General features: G+C 47.1%; 1 protein-coding gene across 2 annotated transcripts in view; it reads left to right on the forward strand.

The window, feature by feature from the left end:
• Nucleotides 1-1,843: 1,843 nt before the first annotated feature.
• The window catches only part of LOC311109315 (receptor-type tyrosine-protein phosphatase U-like), a 100,302-nt gene continuing 88,217 nt past the window's right edge, over nucleotides 1,844-13,928 (forward strand). For both annotated transcript variants that reach the window (XM_084152150.1, XM_084152151.1), the window contains exons 1-6: nucleotides 1,844-2,034; nucleotides 3,325-3,503; nucleotides 3,712-3,826; nucleotides 7,122-7,442; nucleotides 8,865-8,974; nucleotides 11,104-11,305. In XM_084152150.1, the coding sequence (XP_084008276.1) occupies nucleotides 1,923-2,034; nucleotides 3,325-3,503; nucleotides 3,712-3,826; nucleotides 7,122-7,442; nucleotides 8,865-8,974; nucleotides 11,104-11,305 (1,039 nt within the window). In that variant the 5' untranslated portion in view covers nucleotides 1,844-1,922. The remainder of the gene's footprint in view (nucleotides 2,035-3,324; nucleotides 3,504-3,711; nucleotides 3,827-7,121; nucleotides 7,443-8,864; nucleotides 8,975-11,103; nucleotides 11,306-13,928) is intronic.

Below are 13,928 nucleotides of genomic sequence, written 5' to 3' on the forward strand. Positions count from 1 at the left end.
ATATTTGGTAAAAGACCAAGTCCATATAATGGCAAGGTCAGTCAATTCAAGAACTTTGAACGTTTCTTCAAGTGCAGTCACAAAAACCATCAAGCGCTATGATGAAACTGGCTCTCATGAGGACTGCCACAGGAATGGAAGACCCAGAGTTACTTCTGCTGCAGAGGATAAGTTCATTACATTTACATTTTTACATTTTAGTCATTTAGCAGACGCTCTTATCCAGAGCGACTTACAGGAGCAATTAGGGTTAAGTGCCTTGCTCAAGGGCACATTTACGTCATTTAGCAGACGCTCTTATCCAGAGCGACTTACAAATTGGTGCATTCACCCTATAGCCAGTGGGAAATCCACTTTACACTTTTTTTTTTTGTTTGTTTTTTTTTTTTTGGGGGGGGGGGGGGGGGGGGGTAGAAGGATTACTTTATCCTATCCCAGGTATTCCTTAAAGAGGTGGGGTTTCAAATGTCTCCGGAAGGTGGTGAGTGACTCCGCTGTCCTGGCGTCGTGAGGGAGCTTGTTCCACCATTGGGGTGCCAGAGCAGCGAACAGTTTTGACTGGGCTGAGCGGGAACTATGCTTCCGCAGAGGAAGGGGAGCCAGCAGGCCAGAGGTGGATGAACGCAATGCCCTCGTTTGGGTGTAGGGACTGATCAGAGCCCGAAGGTACGGAGTGGCCGTTCCCCTCACTGCTCCATAGGCAAGCACCATGGTCTTGTAACGGATGCGAGCTTCAACTGGAAGCCAGTGGAGTGTGCGGAGGAGGGGGGTGACGTGAGAGAACTTGGGAAGGTTGAACACCAGACGGGCTGCGGCATTCTGGATGAGTTGTAGGGGTTTAATGGCACAGGCAGGGAGGCCAGCCAACAGCGAGTTGCAGTAATCCAGACGGGAGATGACAAGTGCCTGGATTAGGACCTGTGCCGCTTCCTGTGTAAGGCAGGGTCGTATTCTCCGAATGTTGTAGAGCATGAACCTGCAGGATCGGGTCACCGCCTTGATGTTAGCGGAGAACGACAGGGTGTTGTCCAGGGTCACGCCAAGGCTCTTCGCACTCTGGGAGGAGGACACAACGGAGTTGTCAACCGTGATGGCGAGATCATGGAACGGGCAGTCCTTCCCCGGGAGGAAGAGCAGCTCCGTCTTGCCAGGGTTCAGCTTGAGGTGGTGATCCGTCATCCATACTGATATGTCTGCCAGACATGCAGAGATGCGATTCGCCACCTGGTTATGGCGGCGTCCATTACAGTTACCAGCCTCAGAAATTGCAGCCCAAATGAATGTTTCACATCTCAACATCAACTGTTCAGAGGAGACTGCATGAATCAGGCCTTCATGGTCGAATTGCTGCAAAGAAACCACAACTAAAGGACACCAATAAGAAGAACAGACTTGCTTGGGCCAAGAAACACAAGCAAGGGACATTAGACCAGTGAGAATCTATCCTTTGGTCCAAATTGGAGATTTTTGGTTCCAACCGATGATCTCCGCATGTGTATTTCCCACCGTAAAGCATGGAGGAGGAGGTGTTATGGTGTGGGGGTGAGTAGGTGTTCTAAAACTTTTGACCGGTAGTGTACATTATAATAAACATAACTGTCTGTGTAGGTTAGTTAGGGTGACCTTACTCTCTCTCTCTATGTGACTGTGTGTTGTGGGTGTTTTTGGTGGCAGTGACAGAGGTGGTGGCTACAATGGTAAACATGATCACCTGTGTATGGGTCAGTTAGCGTGACTCTCTCCCTCCCTCCCTCCCTCCCTCCCCCCTCCCCTCCCCTTTCTCTCTCTCTCTTTCTCTCTCTCTCTCTCTCTCTCTCTCTCTCTCTCTTTCTCTCTCTCTCTCTCTCTCTTTCTCACACTAGCGTCGTAACGGTGTGGTTGTGGCGGCGTCCTTTATCCAGCGTCTGAGCCACAAGCGTCTCATGGCCACCTTCCAGGTGGAGGCTGAGAGAGGGGAGCAGGACCTATATCGCTGCATCACAGAGTCCACCCGCGGAGCTGCCGTGTCTAACTTCGCCGAGCTCATTGTCAGAGGTATAGTAATGCCAGTCCGAATTGTCATGTTTATTTAGTGTGTACAACATAGTATGGTAAATATGTGTCTGGTACACAATGGAAACCTGTCTGGCTATTGACGATGTTATGTCTTTGTTTACACACACACACACACACACACACACACACACACACACACACACACACACACACACACACACACACACACACACACACACACATACACACACACACACACACACATGGTTTTGATTGAAGTAAGTCCTGTAGCACTCTGCACCACACACCACCTCCTCTATGACACCTCCAACCCACCATGACACCTAGATACCATTCTGGGATCTCTAAACGCCCTCCTCCATATGTCCTACCTCCTTCCTCACACAACCACTTCTAACAGCTTCTCCTAATGTGAGACATGCACACAAGCACTGGCACACTTAGTCAATCACATGGGGACACACACACATAAAATGTTAAAATGCACACACACATCGGAAATATGTTCTGAACTAGCAAAACCTCTTTCATATCTTCTCTCTTCTACTTTCTATTGTGGAAACACGTGGAAACGATCTTTCACCTATGTACATATGTTGTATACTCTGTGTAAACAGTGTTTTTCTCTCTACATGCTGCTGTAATGTGTGTGTGTGTGTGTGTGTGTGTGTGTGTCCCTTCCCTTCAAGTGCCTCTCAGAAATCACAATCTGAAAATGATTAAAAAGATTGTGTGAGTCAATGCTCTAGCCGAGCAGAAAAAAAGCTAGGGAAATTATAAAACAAGAAAAGCATGAAACATAAAAAAAAACCTTGACTTGCCTTTTCTTTGCGAGAGAAGAGAGTTATTGCTTATTTTGTGGAAATTCTGACGTCTTTTTTTTGCGTTCTGTAAAAATGAATAAAGTGATGATGTACTGTAGTCTCACTGGTAAACAACCATACAACTATGGATCACTGGATTTCATTTGTATCTCTGTTCATTTGACAGCAACTGAAGATGTTTTTATAATGAGCCGGATTACATAGATTTGTTTTTCTATCATTATATATCGTTAGAAATGAGGAGTTGACAGACTGTATGTAGACAGTGCTACTATATAGCATTGTGTCAGTTATCTTGTTAACTGTACACTGTGTTAGATAAAAGGGTCTACTACTGTAAATGACATCATCATCATATCATGTGTAAAAGGCTTTTACTTTTGTTTAACCCTCCACTACACCCCTGCATGCACTCACTTAGTCACTCACAACTCCTCTGTAAAACACTGTACTCTCCCCTATCCCCCTTCCTTCACCCTGGCAGTGCCCCCCACCCCCATCGCTCCCCCCCAGCTGCTCCGGGCTGGCCCCACCTACCTGATCATTCAGCTCAACACCAACTCCATTGTGGGGGATGGCCCCGTGATCCGCCGCGAGATCGAGTACCGGGCCAGCCAATCACCATGGTCGGAGACGCACGGTGTGGGCTCGCTCACCTATAAGGTTTGTGTGCGTGTGTGTGTGTACGCGTGGAAGTTCATTTGTCGTTCAGCATTTTTACAGGTTCTTAAAAACAGATGTTATTAAATAACTCAGAATTACTTTGCTGTTACAGTAAAAAAAAACATAAATGTTGAATGAACATTTCCTAAATGCTATTCATGTCTTTGCTAAATATAAAAAACATGTTTATACTCTATTCTATTGTAAGGTGTGGCATCTGGAGCCGGACACAGAGTACCGTATCAGTGTTTTACTGACCCGGCCAGGGGAGGGAGGGACAGGGGCGCCTGGACCCCCCCTGGTCAGCAGGACCAAGTGTGCAGGTGAGTTAGGAGGGCTGAACGGGTCTAAACCCAAACCTAGATTTTGTTCTATTCTATTCTGTTCTACTCTAGTCTACTCTACTCCTTTTTATTCCATTCCTTCGACTTTGTTTATCCCTTCTGGAACGGCATTGAGAGATCACATATAATAACATCCTCCATAACAGGACAACAACATTCAAACACATACTCTAATGGACTACTGTCCACCGGTTGAGAGGATGTGTGTGTGGATTATAGTGCTCAGTGGCTGATATGTACGTAGGTACCTCTTTAGAAGCCGGTGTGTATGCATGGACAGGTACACTTAAATGATGTGTGTTGATTTAATTATATGGTAGAGTGAAGAACCTGCAGCTTTCTCACAGGCAATACACTCCCCCTCATGCACACACACACACACACACACACACACACACACACACACACACACACACACACACACACACACACACACACACACACTTATCTGCACTTACCCTCCCCGGCGCTCAGTGCTCATCTTTATGAAACAGCTCCCTGTAGAGTCAGGTAGACCGACATGACGTTGTGTCATCTATCATAGTCTCTGATCCCTCCTGTCACAAGGCTCCAGCCACCCACCTCCTGTCTGCTCCTCTTGCCCAGATGTGAGCCTCAATCTCTGGGAGAGAGCAGAGAGAGCCCCTGTGACACTACACACTCTAGATCAGGGGTGTCGAGTCTAACTAATTTTGCCCCGGGGGTCGCATTCAGACTTCAACGAGGTCCAGAGGGCACATTGAATATTGGTTATATTTCCTTGCCGTAAAAATTTGCCCAAATTAGTCCTCTATCCATCGTGTTTGTAATGTTCGATGCTCCCTGACTGTCTAGTGATTATTAGTGAGCAGGACAGTTAAGAAACTGTATGAATGTAGGTCCATTGACTGTGCACAGTGATTATTAGCAAGCTAGATAGCCAAGAAACTATGAATATAGGTCCTTTATCATTTCTACACAGTTCGATTTGGTTTTAGTCATCAAAAGTATATTGAGTTTGTTTCCCCATCCGCGGGCCGGATTGGACCCCCTCGTGGGCTGGATCTGGCCCGATGGCCGTATGTTTGACAGTCATGCTGTAGATCAATCTGTCTCATATCCCCTCTCCCTGTCCAGCTCAGAAAGTTTTTTTTTTTTTTTTCTACACCTATGTCCCCGGAGAGAAGGCTTTTGATTAATCCCTCTCAAGTTTTAACTGATGTAGTATAGGGATGGGGGTTGGAAATAATTTCACTATTTGAATAGTATTATGTAATTTTGTCGGATTACCTTTTTAACCAGATGAATGCTGTGTGAGGGGAGAGGCTGGTGCGCTATTGCTGCAGCTGTGGAGTTTCCGGTAGGATAGGAGCAGACGGAGGCAGAGAGAGAGACGCTACTCGTCTACAGCCAAGAATACCTAACTTGTAGCAGCCACAATGTTCTTTATTATCCCATATAACAGTGCCTATCTTGACTGGAGTGGCCTAGAGAAGCTAGCTAGCAAAAATGAATACTCACACTAGTATTGGAATACTAACGTCCGTACGATATTAGAATAAGAGGGAATAAAATAAGTCTCAGTGTATGTCAGACGTCGCCAGTTTACCTCACTCATTGCAGGAGAACAAGGAAGAGTACTACATCTCTGGCTACTTCTGTTATCATTCTATGGTCTTTTGGGGAGACACAATGGGCAAATTGGAAACATGGGCTGATTTATTTTCTAACATGACGCGACTAGACCGTTCCCTCCCTCCCGCCATCTTTCCCCCCTGAGGCATAGATGTGTATTACCCAGCTTCTTTCTATAAACGTCAGAGGCTTTAACCCCCCTTAACCCATGGCAGTGACTCAATGATTGGTCCAACTGGCACTACCAGACCTCTCCTCCATCCCTCATTCCTCTCCCTCCTGAGGCTGTAATTGTGTTCGTAACAGCATGTGACCTGTAGGCCGGAGGACAGCCAGGCTGATTGTGTTCATAGCAACAGTTGACCCCTGGTGAGAAGGTGTCCTCTCTTTTAGCTCACTGACACCATGGTTTAAGACAAGAGGAGGATAGGAGATGAGCTGGAGCCAGCAGAGCCCAGAGGGGGGCTGACAGCCAGTCTGACATACCCCTCCACCCCATCTGCCCCTCCATCCATCCTCATCTCTCTCCCGCCACTGGCTTTTCCCTTTGATTAGTCTCATCAGTGTGAGTCTGTGGGCCTGGACGTCTGTTGGCTGCTGTGGGGTTTGTTTGTCTGCAGGGTGGCATGCTGCTGGACAGACAGACAGAGACAGGGAAGACAGCCTGGGTGGGTGGTAGAGTGTTTAATCTAATGATGAGCCATGCTTTCATATAGTAGCTTTCCTAATGGGGTTCTAGTCTGCATAATCTGCATCCTAAATGGCATTTAGTGCACTACTTTTGATCAGGGCCCATGAGGAAGTAGTGCACTATTAGAGGGAATAAGTTGCCAGACACCAACCCTACCTTAGCAGCCTCTGTGGCTGCAGTCTGGCAGGCCTGATATGGTCCTGTTGGACATCATCATGACAGGGACACAGGGATCCATCACCCCAGTCTCACAAATGCCATCAGTAATTAGCTAGTTCCATATCACATCATCTCAGCGCAAAGGGCATCGCCTTTGGTCCTGGAGCTGAGCAGTCTGTAAACATTTAGGGATGAGTGAAATGATATAAAAAATGTGTTCTTGTTGTACATCGCCCCCTCCTCCTCCCTCCTTTTCTCTCTCTCCAGGGTGTTTGTATTTTTTTATCTTTAAACAGCTTCCTGTGGTGAGTTTGTGAAGTAAATATCGGAACTAACCATCTGTCTCTTTCTCCTTATCTTTCTATTTTGATTCATCACTCCATCTCACACTGTCTTTCTTTCTTTCTTTCTTTATCTCTCTCTCTCTCTCTCTCTCTCTCTCTCTCTCTCTCTCTCTCTCTCTCTCTCTCTCTCTCTCTCTCTCTCTCTCTCAATCTCTCTCTCTCTATCTCTCTCTCTCTCTCTCTCTCTATATATATATATATATATATATATATATATATATCTCTCTCTCTCTCTCAATCTCTATCTCTATCTCTATCTCTATCTCTATCTCTATCTCTATCTCTCTCTCTCTCTCTCTCTCTCTCATTCTCTCTCTCTCTCTCATTCTCTCTCTCTCTCTCATTCTCTCTCTCTCTCTCTCTCTCTCTCTCAATCTCTCTCTATCTCTCTATCTCTCTCTCTCTCTCTTGCTCTCTCTCACCCACCCCTCGCTTCCTCCATCTCCCTCTCCCCTCTCTCCATCAGAGCCGATGCGTGCGTTGCGAGGCCTCACAGCCACAGAGATCCAGCCTCGTCAACTAGCCTTACAGTGGGAACCTCTGGGCTACAACCTGACGCGCTGCCACACCTACTCTGTCTCTCTCTGCTACCGCTACTCCACGCCTGCAGGGGGCAGCGCAGGGAACAACGCCACAGTGAGGGAGTGTCTCTCCGTGGAGAGGAACCAATCACACTTCACCCTGAGGGACCTGCCCCCGTTCCGCTCCGTCTACGTCCGGCTGGCGCTGGAAAACCCAGAAGGCAAGAAGGAGAACAGAGAGGTCACCTTTCAGACCGAGGAGGACAGTGAGTGGACTCTATTACCCAGCATGCATTGTCGTTTATATGAAACCCAGAGAGTGTTGGACCCAGTAGTGGTCAATGCAGTGACTAACCTACATAACCATGTATATAACCAATATCTCAATGCCGAGGGTCCTGACTCTCTGTGGTCACTAAAGATCCCATGGCCCATATCGTAAGAGTAGGGGTGTTAACCCTGGTGTCCTAGCTAAATTCCCAATCTGGTCCTCATACCATCATGGCCACCTAATCATCCCCAGCTTCCAATTGGCTCATTCATCCCCCCTCCTCTCCCTTGTAACTATTCCCCAGGTCATTGCTGCAAATGAAAATGCGTTGTCAGTCAACTTACTGGGTAAAATAAAAAAAGAGAGGTAAGATTACAATACATTGTGTGAAATTGGTTGATTTTTGAAATTTCCAAATTGCAAGGTCCTCCCATTTGTGTTTGATGACAATGTGATTCTGCTGTATAATGTTATACATTTCATAGTCAGTTGAACAGCAGAACTTGAAGTAAGCAAGCAGAGAGAGAGACTCTCAACTATCTCACCTTCCCAGAGATCTCTTTGGGCAAGAGAAAATAATCAAAAAGACTACAGGGAGACCTAATACAATTACCTCTCTGTAGTTTTTCGCACACACAAATACATGCATACGCATGCACAGATTCAACCCAGAGTTCATGTGTCCCAGACAACCACAAGCCATTCGTCATCTCTAGGGCTTGTTGAACTTTCCCAACTCTGTCACTAACCAATCAACCGTGTCTTCAACATATGCACTGCCTTGTAAATAACACCAAATGCCCTGATTTTTCAGGTCCCTATTAGATCCATTGACTGCTTGTAATCCCCATGTCAAAACAAGAGTCCCTGTCTCAGACAAAGTCTCAGACCCATTTGGGTTTCTTGTTTGGATGCCAATTTCCCTGTTAGGCCCTGCCATTACACTGTTGCTGTTGTCCTCTGCTCCTCTCAGGGCTGTTGTGGAGAGAGAGAGGGGATAGAGCAGGTTTAACTGTCAGCCACAAGGCAGTACTCTAGACTCTACCCGCCTGAGACACGGTCTCAGAGCCAGACAGACAGTCAGACAGTCAGACAGTCAGAGGAGATTGTAAGTTGTCGAAACCTGCATGAACTGTAGCAGCAGAGTCTTTCAATCAGACACAGATGTACACACAACCAATCACACTTCACCCTGAGGGACCTGCCCCCGTTCCTGTCTGACTGTCTGTCTGGCTCTGAGACCGTGTCTCAGGCTTGCACCCAGGCACACACTCATCAAATCTTCTGGTCCTTAAATCGGTTTGCCTGTCTTTAGGGCTGGAAACCGGATATCCTTTATCACTTCCTTCCTATAGGATCCCCTATTCAATCATCTGCGGGTTCTCTCAGAATGTTTATGTCATGTTTTCTTTTCCAGTTCCTGGTGGCATCGCCCCAGAGTCACTGACTTTCACCCCATTGGACGATTTGATCTTTCTGAAGTGGGAGGAGCCTGTGGAGCCCAATGGGGTCATCACACAGTATGAGGTATGGAACATGCCCTCAACTTTCCGGTCTGTCTACCTTTTTGCGATCACATATCTATCTCGAGCTCAATCTTGATCTCTATCTTTCTATTTTTTTTCCAGATTAATCATTTTTGCTTATTTTACTGAGATTGATCTCTATCTGTCTCTAATTTCCTTCAGCCTGACACAGACCAGTGTGTTGTTGTGTTGTTTTTTTGGGGAGGGGGGTAAAAAGATACTCATCACCAGGAATTCAGCAAAATAATTGTTTAATTTAGGAATTCTGTTCAAAAAGTATTCCCACAAATAAAATAAGAGACGTGATTGTGTCTCAATATAATCAAGGTATGAAATGATTGTTATTTTCAAATACAATCTCTTTTTGGGCTTAGTTGTGGTCAATTTGCAGTGTACTAATTATTATAAATTATGTTCCGGTCCCCCGACCCTCCGCTTCGACAAAAATAGGCCTGCGGCTGAATCTAGTTGCCTTCACATGCAGTACAGTATACATGTACCATAGTCATTAATAGGGAATGTATCCTCTCTTCCTTCTCTCTCTCTCTCTCTCTCTCTCTCTCTCTCTCTCTCTCTCTCTCTCTCTCTCTCTCTCTCTCTCTCTCTCTCTCTCTCTCTCTCTCTCTCGCTCTCTCTCTCTCTCTCTCTCTCTCTCTCTCTCTCTCTCTCTCTCTCTCTCTCTCTCTCTCTCTCTCTCTCTCTCTCTCTCTCTCTCTCTCTCTCTCTCTCTCTCTCTCTCTCTCTCTCTCTCTCTCTCTCTCTCTCTCTCTCTCTCTCTCTCTCTCTCTCTCTCTCTATAGTTCAGGCCTCTGTATGTGTTCCTATGCTAATGAGGCTAGCAGAGCCTCTGACTGCAGCCCTGCAATTATATAGCGACAAGCAGTATAATTATTTATTTGCCTAAGAGACGCTTTCACATGGGGGCAAATTATTGATGTACGTGTATCACCCGCCACAGACCTCTGTAGCCAACTCTTAGAGCATACAGAGATTACTGTTTTCTGCCAATATTTCGCTAGAGAACTGTAACTAATCTTCAAAAACCTAGATGAAGCTATGGATGCAATAGGTCTGCCTGGTAGTCTGGCGTGTGTCTGTCTTTCTATCCGGCAGTCAGGCAGGCTGCGGTGACACAGCTGAATGAATGATAGGTGTCCAGACAGAGACAGGTCTGGGCCTGAGGAGTCTGCTCTGACAGAGGGAGAGAGTGTGTTGAAAAGGAAGGGACATGTAAATAGTGAGATGGAGAGATACTGATAGATAGAATGATGGAATGAGGGAAAGGGAGGGAAGAAGCTGTTGGAATAGATATTGAAGGTGAAATGGAAAAGAGACAGAAGATATGGAGACAGGAAAGCGAAAGATGCTGTAGGAATAGTGAGAAGATGAAGATGAATTTAGGCAGAGTGTGAAAGAGTGGAGGGATGGAGGAGTGAGACTAGATGGTTGAATAAGGAGAGAGGAGAATGAGAAACAGGAACGTGTCAGAGCTGCCTGGTGAGAGGAGAGAGAAGAGAGAGAGAAGAGAGAGGGGGAGGAGAGAGAGAGAGGGAAAGAATAAAGAGAAGAGAGGTGAGAGGAACGATAGAAGAGAGAGAAGAGAGAGGCACTGCAAACAGGATCTCCGAGAAAGAAAAGGAGAGAGTGAAGCAGAAAAGAACAGCAGCAGAAATGATTGGGGTGTCTGTTGGTTGTCTGTGGTGACAGAGGAGACGTTCTGAGTGCTTCCTTCAGTAACACACGATGACAACAGGAATGATCTCATTTTGGGCTGCGTGGTGGAGTCACTGTGGGTGGGAGTGCAAGGCAGGCAGGCAGGCACAGGCACAGTCAGAGGCACAGTAACACCTTATTTGTCGAATCTCTGCTTGACTCCCAACATTAAAACAACCCACAGGAAAACATCTCTCTCCTCCTCCGACAACAATAACAACACCTATTGTATGATCTCAGGAAGCAGAATCAAATCTCGCCTTGATTAATTTATGTTCACAATTTGTCACCAGGGACTACTCATTGTGATTCTATGGTTTGTGTTTTGTTCCCTGTTCCTAAATCTGTTATAACAGCAATAGTCTTACAACACAGCATTGTGATCCTATTTGTCTGTGTTTTGTTCCCGGTCTCCAGATCAGTTACCAGGGCATTGAGTCATCCGACCCGGGTATCAACGTACCGGGCCCTCGCCGTACTGTCTCCAAGCTGAGGAACGAGACATACCACATGTTCTCTGGCCTACACCCCGGCACCACCTACCTGGTGTCTGTTAGAGCTCGCACCACCAAAGGCTTCGGACAGACCGCCCTCACTGAGATCACCACCAACATCTCCGGTGAGGGTGTGTGGCATGAGTGCTGATCGACGCCTGAGGCTGGGGGCTGAGGCTGTGGGCTGAGGCTGGGGGCTGGGGGCTGAGGCTGGGGGCTGAGGCTGTGGGCTGAGGCTGGGGGCTGGGGCTGAGGCTGGGGGCTGAGGGCTGAGGCTGGGGGCTGAGGCTGGGGGCTGAGGCTGTGGGCTGAGGCTGGGGGCTGGGGGCTGAGACTGGGGACTGAGGCTAGGGGCTGAAATGGTGGCTGAGGCTGGGGGTTGATGTTCGGGGCTGGGCTGGGCTGGGGGCTGAGGCTGAGGCTGGGCCTGGGGACTGGGACTGGGGGTAGACTAGAAGGGTTTGACTTGATCACTTGTTCCTTGTTCTGTCCTGAGAGATAGGACTGAGACTGGTGACCAGATTCTGTGTAAGCAAAAATGTGCTAGGTCAACACAAAGATTTTGCTTAAAGCTTACTTAATTTGTTGATTATTTTTCACTCTTTTTCACTGCATCAGGATAGCATACATAATATGGTTCCTGGGTCCTGTTCAAAGAAAATAAGTTCCCTTCTCCCACACACCAAGCTTGCAAAGTATCCCATACTTATTTTCATACTGGTTTAAATCAAATCAAATCAAAATGTATTGGTCGCATACACATATTTAGTAGATGTTATTGCCGGTGTAGCAAAATGCTTGTGTTCCTAGCTCCAACAGTAAAGTAGTATCTAACAATTCACAACAATACACACAATCTAAAAGTAAAGGAATGGAATTAAGAGATATATCAATATTAGGATGAGCAATGTTGGAGTGGCATTGACTTGAATACAGTATATACAGATTAAATGAGTAAAACAGTATGTAAACATTATTAAAGTGACCAGTGTTCCATTATTAAAGTGACCAGTGATTCCATGTCTATGTATATAGGGTGGTAGCTGGCTAGTGACAGTGACTAAGTTCAGTGCAGGGTACTTGGTGTAGGCCGGTTAGTGATGGCTATTTAACAGTCTGATGGCTTTGAGATGGAAGCTGTTTTTCAGTCTCTCTGTCCCAGCTTTGATCACCTGTACTTACCTTGCCTTCTGGATGATAGCGGGGTGAACAGGCAGTGGCTCGGGTGGTTTATTTCCTTCCTGTGACATCGGGTGCTGTAGGGGTCCTGGAGGGCAGGCAGTGTGTCCCAGGTGATGCGTTGGGCAGAGCGCACCACCCTCTGGAGAGCCCTGCGGTTGCGGGCGGTGCAATTGCCGTACCAGACGGTGATACAGCCCGACAGGATGCTCTCAATTGTGCATCTGTAAAAGTTTGTGAGGGTCTTAGGGGCCAAACCATATTTCTTCAGCCTCCTGAGGTTGAAGAGGTGCTATTGTGCCTTCTTCACCACACTGTCTGTGTGGGTGGACCATTTCAGATTGTCAGTGATGTGTACTTTTCACCTTCTCCACTGTGGTCCCGTTGATGTGGATGGGGGCGTGCTCCCTCTGCTGTCTCCTGAAGTCCATGATCAGCTCCTTCATTTTGTTGACGTTGAAGGAGAGGTTATTTTCCTGGCACCACTCCGCCAGGGCCCTCACCTCCTCCCTGTAGGCTGTCTCGTCATTGTTGGTAATCAGGTCTACTACTGTTGTGTCGTCTGCAAACTTGATGATTGAGTTGGAGGCATGCGTGGCCACGCAGTCATGGGTGAATGCCACGCATCCTTGTGGTGCCCCTGTGTTGAGGATCAGCGTAGCTGAGATGTTGTTTCCTATCTTCACCACCTGGGGGGCAGCCCGTCATGAAGTCCAGGACCCAGTTGCACAGGGTGGGGTTCAGACCAAGGGCCCCGAGCTTAATGATGAGCTTGGAGGGTACTATGGTGTTGAATGCTGAGCTGTAGTCAATGAACAACATTCTTACATAGGTATTCCTCTTGTCCAGATGGGATAGGGCAGTGTGCAGTGTGAATGCGATTGCATCGTCTGTGGATCTATTGGGGCGGTATGCAAATGTAAGTGGGTCTAGGCTTGTCAGGTAAGGTGGAGGTGATATGATCCTTAACTAGCCTCTCAAAGCACTTCATGATGACAGTAGTGAGTGCTATGGGGCGATAGTAATTTAGTTCATTTACCTTTGCTTTCTTGGGTACAGGAACAATGGTGGACATCTTGAAGCAATTGGGGACAGCAGACTGGGATAAGGAGAGATTGAATATGTCCGTAAACACTCCAGTCTGCTCATGTGATGAGGATGCGGCTAGGGATGCCGTCTGGGCCGGCAGCCTTGGAAGGGTTAACGCGCTTAAATGTCTTACATCGGCCACGGAGAACGAGAGCCCACAGTCCTCAGTGGCACTCTGTCATCCTCAAAGCGGGCGAAGAAGGTGTTTAGCTTGTCCGGGAGCAAGACGTCGGTGTCCGCGACATGGCTGGTTTTCCCTTTGTTATCCGTGATTGTCTGGAGTCCATGCCACATACGTCTCGTGTCTGAGCCGTTGAATTGCGACTCCACTTTGTCTCTGTACTAACGTTTTGCCTGTTTGATTGCCTTACAGCGGGCATAACTGCACTGTTTGTATTTGACCATATTCCCAGTCACCTTGCTGTGGTTAAATGTGGTGGTTCTCGCTTTCAGTTTTGCGCTAATGCTGCCATCTATCCA

The sequence above is a fragment of the Coregonus lavaretus genome (genome assembly GCF_964263955.1).
Source record: "Coregonus lavaretus genome assembly, chromosome: 3".
Lineage (NCBI taxonomy): Eukaryota > Metazoa > Chordata > Actinopteri > Salmoniformes > Salmonidae > Coregonus > Coregonus lavaretus.